The 19,353-nt window shown below is 39.7% G+C and overlaps 1 protein-coding gene and 1 pseudogene across 1 annotated transcript; both read right to left on the minus strand.

The window, feature by feature from the left end:
• Window positions 1-7,310: 7,310 nt before the first annotated feature.
• LOC147916600 (ankyrin repeat domain-containing protein 40 pseudogene) lies at window positions 7,311-8,372 on the minus strand (annotated as a pseudogene).
• A 479-nt stretch (window positions 8,373-8,851) lies between these two features.
• LOC101401874 (E3 ubiquitin-protein ligase TRIM22-like) lies at window positions 8,852-18,260 on the minus strand. The gene is given in 7 exon segments (XM_087433336.1): window positions 8,852-10,572; window positions 10,826-10,852; window positions 11,155-11,255; window positions 12,474-12,496; window positions 15,993-16,223; window positions 16,879-16,974; window positions 17,826-18,260. Coding segments are annotated over 7 exon segments (1,494 nt in total). The 5' UTR covers window positions 18,246-18,260; the 3' UTR covers window positions 8,852-9,976.
• Window positions 18,261-19,353: the final 1,093 nt, after the last annotated feature.

The following is a 19,353-nucleotide window of genomic DNA, read 5'->3' on the forward strand; positions in this document are numbered from 1 at the left end:
CAGGAAGACAGGAGGTCAAATGAAGAGACACTCTGACTTTAACCCCCTTTTCTCATGGATCTCAGGAACTTCTTGTCATGCCACTTCTTCTGATACTTTTTCACAGTATTAACACCAATCAAGCCTCTCACTCTTTTTTACTAAAAGTTCAAAGACACCCCTTACGGAAATTCTTCTTACGTGTTTCTCTTGCTCTTAATCTCTCAGTTGAGCTCTGTTTCTGGGTGGCAGATATGGCCCAAGGAGAAGGAGGAGCAAGGTTAGTGGCTTTTCAGGAACAGAACTTAACCCTGAGTTTGAACTTGGAAATCTGATAGGACTAGTAAACACAACAGAAGCTACAGAGCAGGGCAGCTGTCACAACATTAAGGCTCTGAAACCCAGAGAGGACAGGGTGCTGGGCTTATGTGTTGAGCCATGCAGAAATCCTACATTATTACACTGAGAAATGTTAAATTATTAAGTTTCAAAGAACTCTCTGACTTTCCACTATATCTTCTGCAAAGGATATTTTTTAACCCTGTGCATGACCAGGCATAGCACTCTTCTCTGCTGTTCTCTGTGCAGAAATGGTTCAGAAGCCTGGCTGTGGCCCATCGAGACTCCATAAGTTCTTTCTTGACAGCATCCCTTGCAAAGATTTCTCAGGAAATTTGAAGACAAACAGGCAGATAGCCAGACACAGAGACAAAATGTTTGCTCTTCTTTGGAGATGGTACAATGTAGGAGTTTTACAGTAGGGTAAGGACTACCTAGGTACTGAGTTTCCTTATCTCATTATATCTTAATGGTCTGCACAGAGGCTTTCTGCATCTGCACAGTTTAGATAGGAAAAATGAAAGTGTCTCCATAATGGGGAGAACAAGTCCTACGAGAGGTTTAGCCAACATCCTCGAGATTTCTTCTGTTCTCCGTGTCAGGAACTGCCAATGGGAAGGTGGACCTGTTCTTGGCATCAAGAGACCTGAGGAAACTCAGAAACACTGAAACTCCTCCCCATCCCTCTATGCTCAGAGCTCCCTCTTTGACTACCATTAGAGCCCAGGATTTAACCTGCCCCACACTAATGACCCTCTATCCAAGCCCTCTAGCTCCCAGGTCAGTTAGTTTCAAAGAAGCCATTTGGTAACAAAGGCCATGTTCATAAAACTACTCCTAGTTTCATTCCTTTTTCTCACAGTGAGCTTATCAGTAAACCCTTTAGCACTCTCTTCAAATTAGGTCCCGTCCAAGGGAATCTTTTACCCAGATTCCAGGAATAGTTTCCCCACTGGTCTCCCTGATACTGTCACTGGTCTCACATAGTCTGCTCTCATCACTATTCATACTGAAAATCAGAATGATTTTTCAAAGTATACATGAATCTGGTCATTCCTCTGCTCAAATGCATGTCATTCAGTGCAAGTCCATCTTTAATATGGTCTGGTTAGGTGCACATTAAATATCCCCTGCTATGGCCTCATTCCTCTCAGCCCACCTGCCACTCCTCCCCAACCCACATTGGATGACTTTATGTTACTCAATCACTCTGGACAAAAATCCATCTTAATCTCATCATTTCCTTGAAGTTTCTGCTCAAAATCACCATCCCACACTGAGACCTAACCTGAAATCTATTTAAAATTGCAAAGCCCTTTCCCAGGGCACATAGATCCTTTGCCCCATTAAAGCCCTTTTGGTTGATTATTGCTGTTCTTTCTTTGTTGTACATTTGTACTGTAGTAAGTTTCATCTTTTGGCACACTACATTACTCTTTTACTCTTTGTTTTTTTCTCTCTCCTAACTCAGAATATAGTATTTTGTAGATACTTAATATTTGTTGTATGTTCAGTAGGTGTTAATACAAATACTTTTTACCACAACCGTAAGCTTTCGTTCTTGTGAATTTAATCAGAAATATTAAAAAAAAATTAAATCCATTTCTATCTGTTTATTGAGCCTTCTTCTAGCCACTGAGTAGACAATTAATAAATACCACTTATGGACCTTGTCCAGTAAAATATTGTGAGACCATTGAGGGAGAGCTTTTATTAGACTCCTCTCCAATAGGAGAGGTAGAGACTGGAGGGAACACAGAGCCCTAAGGATGATTTATTATTCCCTGGACCCTCAGAACATAACAAGCTAGAATGTGGACCATAGCAATGTGGTTAGCTCTGGAGATGGACTTTGGGTGGTGGGAGAAGGAGCATGATTCCTTCAGGTTTCCTTTTGGTACACATTTTCTTATACCCAGAAAAGCTCCATTTCCCCATTGGTTTCTCTCCACCTTAAATCTAATGTCTCACGGTGGTTCCTAGGACATCATTGGCACTTTTGCTGCCTACCCATCCCTTTTGGGGCCTCTGATTCCCTCCTACCATTGTCCAGATTTATTTTTTATAATCTCTTCCCAGACAAGCTCAAAAACATCAGGTCCTCTATGTACCTGCAATTTTCAAATTATAGATTGATCCAAGGCTTTACAGCCCAAAGCTGTCCTATCTCAACCTACTCAGAAATGCATAATGTATACTGGGGCTTGAGTTTTGAAAGAAAGAGTTCTTCCATAAAGAGAAGGAATCCAGATCAACAGATTTCACACTTTCTACTGTAAAACAGAACTCTTTCTTCACATTCCAGAAGCACTTGTATGTCATACAAATATCTCACAGAATCTGAAGGGAAACCTTTAGTTCTCTGGGACCTAAACCTGAGGACAGATCAGAGTTTTAAACGGAGAAAAGACTACAGGAATACCTAACTTTATTGTGCTTCACAGATACTGCATTTTTTTATAAATTGTAAGTTTGTGACAATGCTGCATACAGCAAGTCTATCGGCACTGTTTTTCCAACAGCATCTGCTCACTTCATGTCTCTGTGTCACATTTTCGTAATTCTCACAATATTTCAAACTTTTTCGTTATCGTTATATTTGTTATGGTGATCTTTGATCATTGATCTTTGATGTTACTATCATAATCGTTTTGGGGCACCACGAACTGGACCCATATAAGATGGCAAACTTAATCGATAAATGTTTGTTCTGACTGCTCCACTGACCGGGCATTCACCCATCTTTCTCCACCTCCTCAGGCCTCGCTATTCCTTGAGACACAACAATATTAAAATCAGGCCAGGGGCCGGCCTGGTGGCGCAAGCAGTTAAGTGTGCGTGCTCCGCTGGGGCAGCACCGGGTCCGCCAGTTCAGATCCTGGGTACAGACCGTTGCACCGCTTGTCAAGCCATGCTGTGGCAGGCGTCACATATAAAGTGGGGGAAGATGGTCGTGGTTGTTAGCCCAGGGCCAGTCTTCCTCAGCAAAAAGAGGAGGATTGGCAGATGTTAGCTCAGGGCCGATCTTCCTCAAGCAGGAAAAGAAAAAAAGAGAGAGGAAGATTGGCAACAGATGTTAGCTCAGGGCTAATTTTCCTCACCAGAAAAAAAAAAAAAATGGTGGAGCCCCTTAGTGTGCAGATCTTCTCTGCTGTATATAAAAATTCAGGTCATTATTTCCTTGTAACTAGGTACTTCATCCTGAACCAGGACTGGGCATTTGAGTAAATGAAAAAATGATAATGTCCCTGGGGAGTCATTTGTCAATTACTCAAGAGTACAGATTTTTGCCGGTGATTCAGAGCCTCTGTCATCATGACAATGGAGTGACAGAGAAGCAGAGGTCAAATGAAAATGTAGAAGATTAATTTCCTCTAGTTTGCATGGATGAACACTAAGTTATGGATGTGCACATACACACACAGAGACACAGGAAATCCCCACCTTGGAATCCCTTGTCTCATCAAAGGTCATCCAAAGATGAAGAAGTTGGGAATTCATGGGGATAAGCAGGAATGAGAGTAGTTACTACTTAACCAAACAACCGACCATTTTTTTTCTCAACTCTGACCTTGGTTGGGGGAAGAGTTGGGAATAAATATGCCAAAAGACATGGGGGATCACGTCAAGTCTTGAATGAACATGCATTTCAGAAATAATTCCTCCCCTATCTAACTGAAGAAGGAGAACAGGCTTTCTCCTTCATTCCTGAGAACTTTCACCTCACTGCAAAAGAAAGGCTGACAAAGGCAAACAAAACAATTCCCTATACCATTGCTAAGAAACTTCAAAAGTGTACTTCTGATTCTTACTGTACCACCATGAATAATAACTTTTTAAAGCTAGGTAAACAGAGCCCAAATTGGAATTCAATTTCAGTGACATAGAATCACTGCAGAAATTAAAAATAAATAAATAAGACTGGGTGGCTCTACAGAAACATTTATTTACAATTTTAAAGAAAATTGTAGTTCTTTGAGTTATTACATTTCTTAAAATAAAGCCAGGGTGATAATGTTGAAAGTAAACTAATATGTATTCTTAAAATCATTTATTTCAGTCAGAGTGAGAAGGAGCCAAAAAATAAATAGACAGCATGCTGGATTACTGCTTATGTGCTGGAAATGACAGAAGTTAAGGAAAATAATATTCTGTTTAATTTTCACAATACTACATCAGGTATATTTCATAATTGTTTTTTACAGATGAATAACTGAAAATGTGCTAGAAAGTAGCAGAAGTGATTACAAATAATCTATTATTTAGTTCCCACAATATTCTTGTGGGGTATCAGAATTGCCACCCCAAAATGTGTCTTTGGCTTGATTATTATTATTATTTTGTGTGTGTGTGAGGAAAATTAGCCCTGAGCTAACATCTGACGCCAATCCTCCTCCTTTTTCTGAGTAAGACTGGTCCTGGGCTAACATCCATGCCCATCGTCTTCTATTTTATATGGGATGCTGCCACAGCATGGCTTGACAAGTGGTGAGTCAGTGCATGCCTGGGATCCAACCTGCAAACCCCAGGCCACTGAAGCAGACCCCATGCCCTTAACTGCTATGCCACTGGGCCCACTACTGGCTTGATTATTTTTAAGAACAAAAGTCTCTGAAAGAAACTTTGACCTTCCCCCTAACTGCCTAAAAGATTTTAAGCTGGAAGTCCTATTTCAGGAAGAAGATGATACCTTAAGATAACTATAGTATAATATGAGTTAATTATGATAGACAGGGAGAAATCAAAAAAGGGCCTTTTAATCAAAGTCCTCTCCAACTCTCATTGTCTTTGCAAGGCATGGTCAATGTTTGTTTATCAAACGGTTGCTTTTCCATCTCCATGTAAATTGCCTTCCTCCCCTTTGAAGTTCGAAACCACTACCCCAAACATCCTCTTTTGTCCTTAGCTGAAGTTGGTATTTAAGGTCATGCCTTCTGACATTTTGGCAAGTTACTGAGTATTTCTGGATTTCTCCCATGTATACATGTTATTAAAATATTGTTTGTTTTTTTTCCTGTAAATCTGTCTCACATCAATTTAATTCTGAGAACAGCTAGAGGAACCTAGAGTGAAGAGAAACAGTTCATGCTCCTCTACATCTCCATCAGGTGAGTTTTATTATTTTTACTTATTTTATAAATGAGAAATTGAATTCCATAGAAATTAATTAATTTGATAAAGGCCAGTAAGTGGATATGTCATCATTATACAAAATTTGGTCTGTTTTCAGAGTCCAACCTTTCAATGATCCAAGTACAATGTTTACCCTCTACACTAACTTTTTTCAAATGGAAGAAAAAGGAAGGTTAGTATGTCTAGATAAACTGGCTTCTAATTGTTTGAAATATAAGAGAAGTTTCCTCTTTAAAGCACTCCAGAGAAAGGGGGTAATAAGTAACCTTTACTCTGCTGTGCAAACATTGTACAAGGGGGGGTAACTCACCATCAGTCATTGGTGGAATACAATTCAGTCACTAAACAGAGTGACTCCAAGAAGTTGGCCTTGAAGCCACCTGAAACTCAGCTCAACATTTAGAAAGCAGCAGGAGGTAATTACGTTAGCACAACATCCTCTTCCATTGATATCTCTTGAATGTTCTCTTTCAAACTTAGTGTCCCAGTAAAATTAACCCATTTAGGAAATTAACTGCCTTTGGAAACTGTAAGCACCATAGAGAAAATCTTCTTAAGATAGCAAGGATCCTCTGCAACAGCTGGCTTCAAACCCCTGCTCTCCTGGTTGTCTAACTGTGCTCATTCTTATTTCTAAAGTTAAGCTGTTTGTTTCAACAAGAGAGTAGCTTTTCTTTTAATATTAATAACACTGAGGAAAAGGAAAAGAATCCTTGAACGCATTCTTCAAAATGTTCTTATGCTGTGCCCAAGACTTTAGTGAGGTGTTTGTTTTTCCAGAATAAAGCCTGGTAGACTCACAACTCACTTTGTTAAGTGGATTGGTGGTGGTAGTGGGGGATCTCTCTGATCAAACAAATTGTTTACAAAAGCAAAAGATTTCAGAGTGGTGTACAAGTCCCAATAATTTCAAAATAATCTTTATCTTTCACCTGAAAATAAAGATGCTAACTGCTTTAGCAAAATTTCCCACAATAATCTTTAAAATAGCAACAAAATCTGTCTCAAATTTCTTTTCATTTCTAGCAGAAAATGAAAGAGGAGAGTACGGACCCACAATGATTGTAGTCTTCTCAAATAGTACAATTAAGCATTTATATGACAAGAAACGCATCAAAGTCAAAAAAAAAAAAAAAAAGCTGTTGATCTTTCAGAAAGCATCAGAGAGTTCCCTGGTGACTAGGAAGGGGAGGGGAGGTAATGCAGAGATGACTGTAGGCAATGGCAGACTAGAGACAGAGAAGCAGTCACGAGTGTTTACAAAGGAAAAAGTAGAGGAGGGGAAGCTCTTTTGCTTTACAGCATATTTACAACTGGGTAACTATATTCTTAAATACTTTACTGTTAACATTTATAAATGTGTTCTGTGAAAGCTAAAATTACCTTGTCTAGCACCTGTGCTTTCCCCAGCTTTTTTCTTTAGTCAGTTTACATTGCAGGAGAGTTGGGAACATGCAACACCAAGAAAGGCATACTTTGGCCCTTCAGGTGCAGTGTTAACGGGAGAGACTAGAAACTGGCTCTGCTCACTCTCAGCTTCTGCTTGGATAACTCTGTTACATTCTGCACATAAAACACACTAGATATAAAACTACTGGCTTCTGCCTCTCCAGACCACTTCTCATCTGTTCACAGCTTCAAGCAATAGGTTCATTGTGCACCAAGAGGCTTGGAAGTGTGGCACCGCTGCTTGGGGTCGGGGACTTCCTACATTGGCAATATTAACAATATTAGTGTATGCTACACAGTGACAACCAGGGGCCCTCCTAGGCATCCAAGGCATTTAGATCAGTGGCTTGTCCTTAGCCCAGAGGTGACACACACTGTCACAATACTCACTGATAAAAGTCCCTGCTGCATTAGTAAGTCAGGTTTGAAGCTCTCTTGTTATAGCAAGACCTTTCAGTCAGTGTGGATACAGTATTTCTGAACAGAAAATTATTTTCACTTATCATTAGAACCAGTTCTAACTCTTGGAAATCTTGGAGTTGAGCAACATTTTTATCCTTTCCTACCAGAGTATGCAATAACTTTCTCATCTTCTACACTTGCTCTGGAGTTAAAACTCAACTCACAGCAACTCTCTCTGAGCAATTCTTGGTAGGTGAACTTCTGTCAGTCCAGTTCAATTCTGAGGAAATCATTCTCTCAAAGAGATGGGTTCTGAATCCTCACCTTAAGTACTAGCTCTTGCATATTAAATGTAAATGTTTCAGTGAAGAAAAATGGATGGAAAGCTGGCACCAGTCCTGTACACATCCTGTTTCGAGGCTCCAGAGACACTGGTGGAAGAGACAGTCCACCAGTGTCACTGAGACACAGAGGGAGTGACTCTGACTCACTGGTGGTCGAAAAACAGGACCTGGTTTTATGCTTTCTGGTGTTCTCGGTATGACAGAGGAGATAGACACATCCCAGTTCTGAAGTAGTGTCAAGATGTGTGGTCTTGTTGAAAGACTCCTAGCAGGGGTGTTTCCCCAGCAGGGAGGAATAGAGGTGAGCCATACCTACAGGTTGATGTAAGAGGTTTGGAGAGGTCCCAATTCTACAGCTGGGCTAAATTCTTTCCTGCAGGGGTTTAGATAAAAGGGAAGGCTGGGTTTGCCAAATTCTTGGGAAGAAAGGGCAGTTCTGACTCCTTCTTTAGCTGGGGGAGGTTGTCTTCATCAACATCATCTTCTATTCCCATAATCTTCGTGATTTCTCTCCTTGATGTCAATTGGACTGGCTTTTCTCCTTTTGTAATAAGAATCTCTTTGTCAGCTCCTGATTTTAACAAGTTGAGGGACCACATGGTCATGATTGTGTTTACATGTCCAGTGTAAAGAAGTCCAGCTGTTGACCTCATTTTGAGAGTTCACATTCACCCCATTGTCCACCAGTTTCTGCACCTCTTGAATGTCCCCCAAGGCCAAGGCTGCCTACCACTCTCCTGCTGCTCCTGGCCCACAGGCCCAAGCCTCCTCCAGTCCTGCAAATCTTGTTTCAAATTTTGTAGAGTGGCATAGCCTGCCCTAAGTTATAATGCATACTTTTCTAAGAATGGTTTGTGTCTTTGTTATCCTAGGTAGTTCTATTCTTCATCTTAAATTTGAAAATGATTTTTTTTAAAAAAGAGAGGAAAAGTGCTAAGGTAGTAAATATAGTGGTATACCAAAGTGTTTCACCTCAAGGAAAAGGACTGATCCCCAAAAGGCTGTCCCTCATAAGGACAGGTAGGATGAGATGTGACCCTCTCTACAGGACACATGATGAAAACTTATACTCTCTACAATGGGGTTTTTGAATCTGAAAAATGAGACTTCTGTAGAACTGATTATCGTTTTATTGAAGCAAAACCAAAACAAAACATAACTATTCCTCAGGACATTGACATAGCTTATATTATTTCAGTAATAATAACAAATAATTATTCTTACATAAAAGATTCTTGGTAAAGTGCTTTACACTTAATAAAATATGGTTTCTCAAAGTGATCCTAGGAACTGGCTACACTCTTTAATATCAATTTTTATTTTAAGAAGATGAGACCAAGAGATAGTAAGTAACTAATTCAAGGTTACACTGCTTGAGAGTGAAGAGACCAGATTTGACTTCAGAAACTCTGAGCACCAAAAGTCTACTCTTGGTTAAATATTTTATTTATACGATTGCTGCTTTAACTCTGTGATAAATATTGGGTGCCATTGGTAAAGCAACACATTCTGAAGGATTCACTATTTAGGGACAGATTCTTATGCACAGGCCTAGACAACATGGACAGAGCTGAACAAGTTTTCCTTTGCTAATTCTGCTAAGCAGCAGAGGAAATGAAGAAGAAAAGAAATGTCATAGGAGTTACAATAATACTGTCCTTTCTATAGGAAGGATTAGGTGTGTTTCCCTTTGAAATACACAATACTAAGAAATTCTTTCCTAGTGAAAACAAGATACTAGGAAGGAAGGGTTCAAGATTTCACTGTATGATAAAGAAGTAGAAAAGACTGTTATAGGTTGTGTTCCCCAAAATTCATGTGTTGTAGTCCTAACCCCTAATACTTCAGAGAGTGACCTTATTTGGAGATAGGGTATTTCCAGAAGTAATTAAGTTAAAATGCTGTCATTAATGTAGGCCTTACTCTGATTCAACTGGCGTCTTTATGGAAAGGGGAAATTTAGACACAGAGCCATGCACAGTGAGAAGATGATGTGAAGAGACACAGGGAGATGACAGCCATCTACAAGCCAAAGGGAGAAACCTTTGAACAGATCCTTTCATCACAGCCATCAGAAAGAACCAACTCTGCTGACAACTTGACTTTGGGCTTTTAGACTCCAGAACTGTGACAATATAAATTGCTACTGTTTAACTCACCCAGTCCTTTGTACTCTGTTGTGGCAGCCCTAGTAGACCAACACAAAGACATTCTAAATAAAAGAAGAGGAAAAAAAGAGAGGCAGCCAGAATGGTACAAATAAACTCAGGACAGGAGAAGAGCCCCAGGACCAGGGCACTAAGCAGAGGTGGGTGAGGGATTAAGAAGGTTCAGGAGCTCAGTGGACACAAGGTGATGGGGCCTGGACAGTTCCAAGGATTGAAATATGGATAGACAGTCTGAGAAAATCGACATTTAGAGAACTTGTAGATGAGTGACCCATGGTTTGTGACATTGAAAAATGAGACTGTGCAGGCTTCATAGTCTAGGAAAATCCCTACACGATGGGGAGAAACAGCCATGGAAAGAGTCAAAAGCTGGGGCTCAGATGTGGAAGAGTCCTCAAAGGCATTGTACTCAGATTCATTCTGTAACCCTATAACCCAGTAGCCATATTGAGGTCTGTATCTGTAGTATACATTTGGATGATTTACATTTGGGCCAAAAATGATCCTAGAGATCCAATTGCTCTGGAAGTTCCTTTCATTACTGCATACCCCCAGGATCCAGGCAATCTTCCCAGACACATCTACTTCCCAGTAATATTTCCCTGATGAGAAACATTGGCAGCCCAAGACATCAAAAGCGGAAAAATCATATCGATGTGTATTCCTAACAGTAAAAGTTTGCACAACTATCACTTGTCTCTGATCCAAAGATAGGACAATACCCGGAATAGCGTTGACTGGATTCAGCTTCACGTCCACTGTGGGAAAAATTACAGGGTCAAGTGAGGGACATAGAATGGGTGTGTCTTGTGACATCTGAGGATCAATATTGGGGGTTGACTGGGAAGAATTTGTGTTGATGGGTCAAAGATGAGTACGACACTTAAGAACTGTTGCGTCACGCATATTTGGGGAAGAACACATGAAGCGAAGTACATGGGATGTAGTAGTAACTACGACTTCTGAAAAGGGACCAGAACATGGAGAATTGTATACCCTGTAACTTCTTACCCCAGTAACATTGGATCTCTGTCAGCTCTGAAATGACAAAAGTTGCAATGCTTGTTAGAAGCAAGGGAGTAAACACTGATACCTATCTTCTCTCTAGAGTGGGGATGGGGGAGGAGAACACTCTGAGGCTATGAACAGGTGAACGAGAGGTTAAAGCAGACACTTGGCTGTTCCCCCTTCAATCTGATCATCTTCAGCACAGGATCTCTCTCTCCTTGTCAGGCCTACCACCTCTCTTTTACCATTATCTAGAAACGACATTCACTCTTCCATTTTCCCCTGATACTATAAGAATCCCACACCCACACCCCTCCCTTGCCTCTCCTCACCTTTAAACGCTTGCAGTTTCCCTATCAGATCAGAAGCTCGGAGCACCCTCCTTTGTTCTTTGGGAAAAGTTTTTCGCTTCTTCAGAGTCAAGGTCTCACTCCTAGGGATGAAAAACATTGGCCTTAGACCACTGAATTTTTGTCCCTCCAAAACCACTGACCTCCTTTCTTTATACCCCTTCGATTCACCTGAACCTTATCCCCTAGAGACTCTGAGAAAGGAAGGAGTAGACTGTTGATCTTGGAGCCAGAAGAAATGTGTTCATGTCCAACTTCCCATTTACCCTCTGTGTGACCTGGGGAAGGTCTTGAACTCTGAGAAGCATGTTTCTTCCTTTCAATGTGAAAGCGTTAACCTCTGTCTCTCTACCTCTTAGAAATCATATGAAATTGTATGAAATAAAGGATTTAAAAAAACAAAACTTTGGTACCCTAAGAAAAACTAATGTATGGAAAAGTCACTGTATGGAGGTGGGTTCCCAGGGAGAAGATCAGAAAATGAGGTTGCAGAGACTGGGCCTGGGTGTTTAAGACATGTCAAGTGTGGGAATACTCTCTGGAGAGACCCAGGTCTTCAAAGTCTGCTCCCCAGTAGGGGAGGCCCTCAGAATGTCATCTGAGATTTCAAGTTCTCTGGGAAAAATTACAATAACTTGGAAAAGAAGACATTACGAACACCAAACTAATAATGGCCTGAATTTCATGTGTTTGGAAAGAGTTTGATGCTTCCAGGTAAATGTGAAAATTTAGACAAAAGGTCGCCATCTTTCCATTCTGGCTTATAATGTACGTACACAAGATGGATTAATTGTTTGCACCAAGGCCAAAATATTCCTTGAGTTCAACTCTGTTTTTGGATATCTAAACAGAGCCATATAGAAGGACCTGATCTCCTCCATTTCTAGGTCAGAAATTTACATATAAAGGAGTTCTGTCCAATTCTGGGTGCTTGGCAGATAAAGAGAACACAACCTTCCCACAATTCTATGAAATTCGGGAAGCTAAGTGAGATATAAGCAAGTAGGGTGAATAAAATTGATTAAGTCATAGAGATCTGATAACGCAACACCTTATCCCTAATACTGCTATTGACCCAAACTGTGCGACTTCCCCCTGACAATGCCCTACCATAGAATCGGGCGCAACTCAATAGTTGGAGAACACTCAAGCTATGATTTCTCAACTGAAATTTAAGATAAATCTATGCCCAAATTTTGTTGCCTGAACGGTGTTTTATTCTAATTGACCCCCAGATAACTCTAATGGCTTTAAACCTCTTTTCACACCACAGAAGAAGCATCTCTGGCTCCCTCACATACCTTTCAATGATGTCATTCACATCCTATAGAAAAAAGAGAAGACATGAGAAAGGAAGTAATACACCCTCCCCACCTAGAAAACTTCATCACATCCCTGCCAATAACTAACATGGTGGGAATAGAGATGAGCCCAATGTGAGAGCCAAAAAGTAAAGAAGAGCCCTAGGTCAAACATTCCAGAAGACCATGAGATTTTGTCATGTTTCGTAAAAGGTAGAAACAGCTTGGACCCTTGTGGAAATACAGCATACGGCTTTCAATATCCGGAGATGAGATAGATTTATGAGGAAAACAAGAGGTCAATAATTTTTTTCCGCAAAATACATTAGGCTCCCCATGAGATGATTTCAATAATTCAGGGTTCTTTCACTTATTCAAGGGAAATGTCATGTATTTACCAAATATCATGCCAGGCTTTGTATAATCAAAGATGAGTAAATCACCATAATATTCCTCAAAAAGTTTACATGGCTTTTGCTGAGGGTACAAACAATCAAATGTATTAATGGAAGCATTTCTCAAGTCTCTCTCTTCTCATTTTTTACACTATCTATAAGTGACCTCATCTCCTCCCTTAAATTGAAAACATACATATGTGAAGTTAATTTCCAACTCTCTATTTTTACTCCATTTTGCCTCTTAAATGAGGTTAATATATTCAATAGTAACGAAGCCACAGGAATCAGCACCTTAGGATGTCTAGTAGCTAACTTATTACTCACCAACCAAATTGTCTCCTCCTTTATTCTCCATTGTCTTTAATGTTACCAATATTTACTTGGTCACTGTCCTAAAAACTACAAAATTTACCCTCATCTTTAGTCTCCACCAAGCCAGTTTAGTCCACATTCTGATCAGTTTTTAGCCATGTGATCCTCTTTATCATCACAGATATTGTTTCATTTGCTTGAGCAGATATATACCAATACATTTGGTCTCTTTTACCTCAGACTGACTTCCTCTGTGTCATCAAAACTAGGCCAACAGCTGGGTCTCCACACTCTAAAAAAAAATGGTTTTGCTATCTGTATTAGGGCTTCTTTTGTATATGATAAAAACCAAATGAAACTAGATGAATAAGAGAAGAGGATTTGGGGAGCAGTTATAGCTTTAGTCAAAGCTTAATTTGAAACTCAAACCTTGTCATCAAGATCTTGTCTATGACCTTTTCCAAATTCCAATTATTCCCTCTATATGGAATTTATTCGAAGTTCATGAACAAACCTTGAATCTCCTGATATAAACTCCAGAAGGAAAGAGAATTTCTCTTCCCAGTTATCAAAAAAATATTCTGAGGCTTGCATGGCCAGCATTGGCTCAGGTGTCTGTATTGTTGCTGGAAGGAAATGAAAAAATGTTGGAGGCAAATTTCTACATTTTACTGGAATTAAGTTAGTAATGATATGAAGTAGATCATGATAGGATAAGATTCATATTGTAATCACTAGAGCAATCACTAGAAAAGAAACTTAAGAAAAATACAGTTTGGAAATGGGAAAACTTAAAATTATATATTAGAAATATTTGTTTAGCACAAAAGGAACTTCTTAAGGAGAAAGAGGAGAATAAAAACTACAGGAGACATACAGAAAGTAAATAGCAAAGTGGCAAATTAAATAAAGCCATATCAATAATTGCATTAAATGTCATTCATCTCAATACCCTAATTAAAAGACAGAGATTGTTGGACTGGATAAAAAGCAAAATTCAACTATTGCTATATATAAGAGACATGTTTGGATGTAAAGACAGAAATAGGGCAAAAGTAAAATGATAGAAAAATATATACCATACAGGCAGTAATCATAAGACAGTTTGTATCTAAACTAATATTAGACACAATAGACTTTAAGACAATAAATATAATGAAAGCATGAGAAGGAAATTTCATAATGATAAAAGATTCAGTACATCAACGAGGTATAACAATTATAAATGCATATACACATAATAACAGAGTTCAAAATAAACAAAGCAAGATTACAAGGAAAAATAGACAATTCAATAATAATAGTTGGAGATTTCAATAACTCACTCTCAATAATGGAATAAATATCTTGCTTAAAATATATCAAGGATACGGAAAACATGGACAATACTATCAACCAACTTAACATAACTGACACCTATAGACCATTTCACCCAATGAATACAGAATACACATTTTTTCAAATTCATGTAAAAAAATTTTCTAGACATATGTTTCAAGCTATAAATCAAGTGTCGATACATTTAAAAGACTGAAAAATAAAGTACATGTTCTTTGATTACAGAGTAATTAAATTTGAAATCCACAGCAGAAGAAAAAGTAAGAACTCACTAAACGTTTTTTAATTAAACAACACACTTTCAAATATCTCCAGGGTTAACCAAAAAATCACAAAGGAAATTTACAAATAAGATGAACTGAGTGAAAATAAAAACTAAATAATCAAAAAGTATGCAATAGAGCTAAAGCAATTGATTTATATCATTAAACACTGTATCAGAAGAGATGGTCTCACATCAGTGATCTAAGTTTCCACTTTAAGAAAACTGGAAAAGGAACAGAATACTAAACCCAAGATGCACACACACTCACACACATGTGTGCACCAGCATAACACACACACACACACACACAAAGAAAACATTAAAGGTGAGAGCAGAAATAAATGATACAGAAAGCATAAAAACTAGATTAAATCAATTAAACAATAAGGTTTGTTCTTGAAAAAAATCAACAAAATTGACCAAAAATAACTCAACTGAATAAAAAAGCAAAAAAAAGAAAAAGCAAAACGCCAGAATCAGGAATAAAAGAGGACACATTACTATGAGTGCTGTAGAAATTAAAAGTTTATAAGAGACTATTATGATTAACTTTATGTCTACGAATCAGACAACTTTAACACAATGGAAAAATTCCTTCAAAGATGTGTACTACCAAAAATGACTAAAGAACTCTAAAAAAATCTAAACAAACCTGGTACATGTCAAAAAAATAATTTTAAACCTTTTGAAAAAGAAAAACCCAGAGTGGCTTCTCTGTGTGGACACCATTGAATATTTAAAGAATAAATAACCCCAATCCTTCACAATTTTTTTTCAAAATGTAGAGAAAGTGGGGGAAAGTCTCAACCCATTCTACGAGGGGAAAAAAAAAAAAAAAACTCTTGGAATGTGAAGTCCAATTGTTAGTCTGTGTCTAAGCTGGATCATGAAGAGTTACCTGATATATGCTTAACAGAGAACACAGATAACAGCCGCCTATAGAATATCACTGGACAGAAGAGATCTTCTCTTCAAGGTCATATTTTTGCAAGGCACTTGTTTAACTAAAAAAAAATGAGATATTCCCTTGTAATTCATGAATTCAATTGTTCATATAACCTCTGAAATAGATGCAGGGAAGCGATACTGCAGGGCCAGAAGAACCTTAGTGTAACCAACAGAAAGACCACCTCAATACAGAAAAGAAGGAAACTAGACTTCATTTTTCTCAGATCTCTGATGCTGGATTTTCTTCTCAAGTCTTACCTGCAGCATCTCTACTGCTAACCCCTGCAACTGATGCTCCATGTCTGAGATGAGAGCTCTCACCAACTGGCTGTGCTAGACCAGCTCATTCTCAGCCTCGGCCAGGTTATGAAGAATATCTCCCTCCTCATTCTTCAGCTTTAGTAGCTCATTCTTCTCCTCATAGTCCAAGAGAACTCTCATTTGATTGAACTCTGCCTGGACACGTTTGGTCTCATTTTGTATTTTATTCTTCAGGAATGAGAAAGAGAGAGAGAGATTCAGGCTCTCAGGCAGAACCTGGGAGCCAGAAAAAGAACTATTGTTTTTGGGAAATTCTCACAGGGAAATGAGATAGACACACGGGAACAATTCTTAGGGAAGCTAATTTTTCCTAATATTTTCTCTACATCACATTTGAAAATAAAGGCCTCAAATCTGCATTATTGAGAGCAACTCTGATCCGCATTGGAGACTTGGGTGTGGCTCAGCTTTCACACAGCTGGCCAGGACAGTCAGGCCTCCCCGCATTATTTCTGACCCGCAACCCCGTCGTCTGCCAAAAGTTGAACACTGAGGATAAAATGAGGAGTCATTGTCAAATATCTTCCCCCAGAAGATTCAAAGGCTCAAAGACATGGTCATAAAGGTAGACAGAATTCACTAGCCATCTCCACCAGCGAGTCCATCAATGTGAATACTTCTCTCTAAATATCTGTGTTCATTTATGACATGTTCGCATTTAACCCCCACCCCTATCAGGGAAATAATAAAGAAGAGGACTCATCAAATGACTTCCGGACATGTCAACTGTCAAGAAACAATGAAGAAGGAAGTTCCTTGTGACTAACACTCAAGGTTCTGCCCAGATTTCAGTCTAACTCCCTCAGGTAGTGTCTCCTCTTACCTTCCATGAAGTTCTCTCCTCTCTGACATCAGCTCTCAACTCTGCAGCTTCCTCCTGCTCCTCCTTCAGCCTCAACAGAGCTGCCACGAGTTTCTCCTGTGAAAAAGGACTCAAACCAGGGGCCGGCCCGGTGGCGCAAGCGGTTGGGTGCGCGCGCTCCGCTGCGGCGGCCCGGGGTTCGCTGGTTCGGACCCCGGGCGCGCACCGACGCACTGCTTTGGCGGGCCATGCTGTGGCGGCGTCCCATATAGGGTGGAGGAGGATGGGCACGGATGTTAGCCCAGGGCCGTCTTCCTCGGCAAAAAAAAGAGGAGGATTGGCGGATGTTAGCACAGGGCTGATCTCCTCACAAAAAAAAAAAAAAAGGAATCAAACCAGAATCAAGCTCTGGGCTTTCTAAGCATCGGAACAGGATAAACGGGGACGAAATAGGCTGATCTTCAGAGATACTGGAGTTTACAGAAGCTGAGAACAGCAATGAGAATCTATGACTTGGAAAAAAACCTGAGGAGATGAATATGTTTTCTAAGATTCAGGTGTTAGAAGTCAGCATCCCCTTGCCAGGAGAAGACTGATTCTCTTCGTACTAGAAGAAAAAACCTGATCCTGAGGAAAGGAAAGAACTTACATCTCAATCCACCCAGCTTCCAGTTAACACTCCTGTTCAAAGAGGTAATGAGAGCTTTTCTTGGGCAAGAGATCTCCACCTACAAGCAAGAGTTACAAACATATGTAATTCTGGATAAGAATTTGTACTGTAGGTTTATCCTTTTGTAAGTTGATGGAATGCACAGAAAAGTCCTTCAGGCCTCGGAAGGTGAGCATAGGAAGAAAAGAGATGACAGGCCTTAGGGCTATGAGACAGGGTAAATAAGACGAATGCAAAGTGGAGATTTCCTGTCAAGTACCGTTTTCTGCCATGTCTTTTCTCCATCCTCGTCTCTTACCTGGTACTCCTTGGCAACCTCCTCTATGAGGAATGTGTGGTGACCACGGTGCTCCTGAGATCGCTCGCAAAGCAAGCAAATGACCTTCCCATCCTCCTTACAGAAGAGCAGGAGTTTCTCTTCATGGCTCACACAGAGATCTCTCTTCTGCTCCTTCTCTGGGCTCAACTTGACCTCCCTGAGCCTCTCCACTATGTTGGCCATGTACCTATTAGGCCGCAGGTTACCTGGCTGGTAACTGATTCCGCACACAGGGCAGCTGCTCTCTTCTTGGCTGATCTTGGACTCTTTCTTTTCTGCAGTAATGCAGGATTGGCAGAAGCTGTGACCACAGTCTAGACTCAGAGGTTCTGTCAGGAGCATCTGGCAGATGGGGCAGGTCACCTCCTCCTTTATGTTCACCAGGATTTTTGAAGCCATCACAGCTGCTCCCCTTGCCTACTGTCCTGACTTCTGAAGTTCCTCTTGCTCACAGATCCCTGCATGAGTGGGAAAGCAAGAAGGGTGCAGAGTAAGAAAGGAAGGGATAAAATGAAAGTAAGGATAAGCCAAAACCCAAATATTGAAAGACAAAAAAGAAAAGGTGGAGAAACAAGGAAAGAGGCTTTGTGAACTGGTAGAAACGACCTACCATGATAATTTTCATACACTTTATACTCAGTTCATGTCCCATGACAAATTCCAACTTATCTGTGCAATGACTGATATTTTCCTCTACTTTCACTGAATGAAAGAAAGATCTGAGGACTTTTCTACCGAGGTCTGTGTGAGCCACCATCTATCCTGCTTGTTCTTTCCCAGGACAAAAACACACCATCAATGTTAAAAACACCAAACTATTTATGCCTCTGGGAATTTATACTTGCTCTTCTCTCAGCTGCCCTGATATTGGTATGACTCACTCTTATACTTGAGTGAACTCTTTCCATACATGTTCTCTTATCAGAAAGACCTGCTCTGACGAACATATTTAAAGCACAGCCATTGCCATCACTTGTTGTATGTTTGCAATGATTTCCTTTATTATCAAAACATAATGTATCACAATGAGTTTGTGTAAATGTAAGAGTAAATGCTTTATCAGATGTGTAGAGATAGTAAGTGACTTTCAAAGATCATTGACCTTCAATACACAGAATTGAGATGAACCTAATGTATTTGGGGTCCTTAAGAATTCTGTCTCCTCCTACCCCATAGAGTTATTCAAAGACACACAGAAGAAACTTCATGGACCCAATTAATACTCAGCAATTGAGTGTGTGGAAGTGAAGAGATCTAGATCAGCTTGGAGGTTCTGGGAAGACTTGTGTTTGTGAATGGTGAGATTTCCATCTTGGCTTGGAAATATGCCATGGATGTTGACAGTAGGATAAATGTGTGTATGTATATGGATGGTGAAGAGAGAAATGGTATAGATATACTCATAGGATCACATATGCCAGATACCCGGGAAAAGAGAAGCATAGACGAATGAATGTCAGTCTTGACAAAGAAGTCTTAAAATATTAGCAAGATTATTTGACAAATT

Source organism: Ceratotherium simum, chromosome 7 (genome assembly GCF_057802395.1).
Source record: "Ceratotherium simum simum isolate JZ-2026a chromosome 7, ASM5780239v1, whole genome shotgun sequence".
Classification (NCBI taxonomy): Eukaryota; Metazoa; Chordata; class Mammalia; order Perissodactyla; family Rhinocerotidae; genus Ceratotherium; species Ceratotherium simum.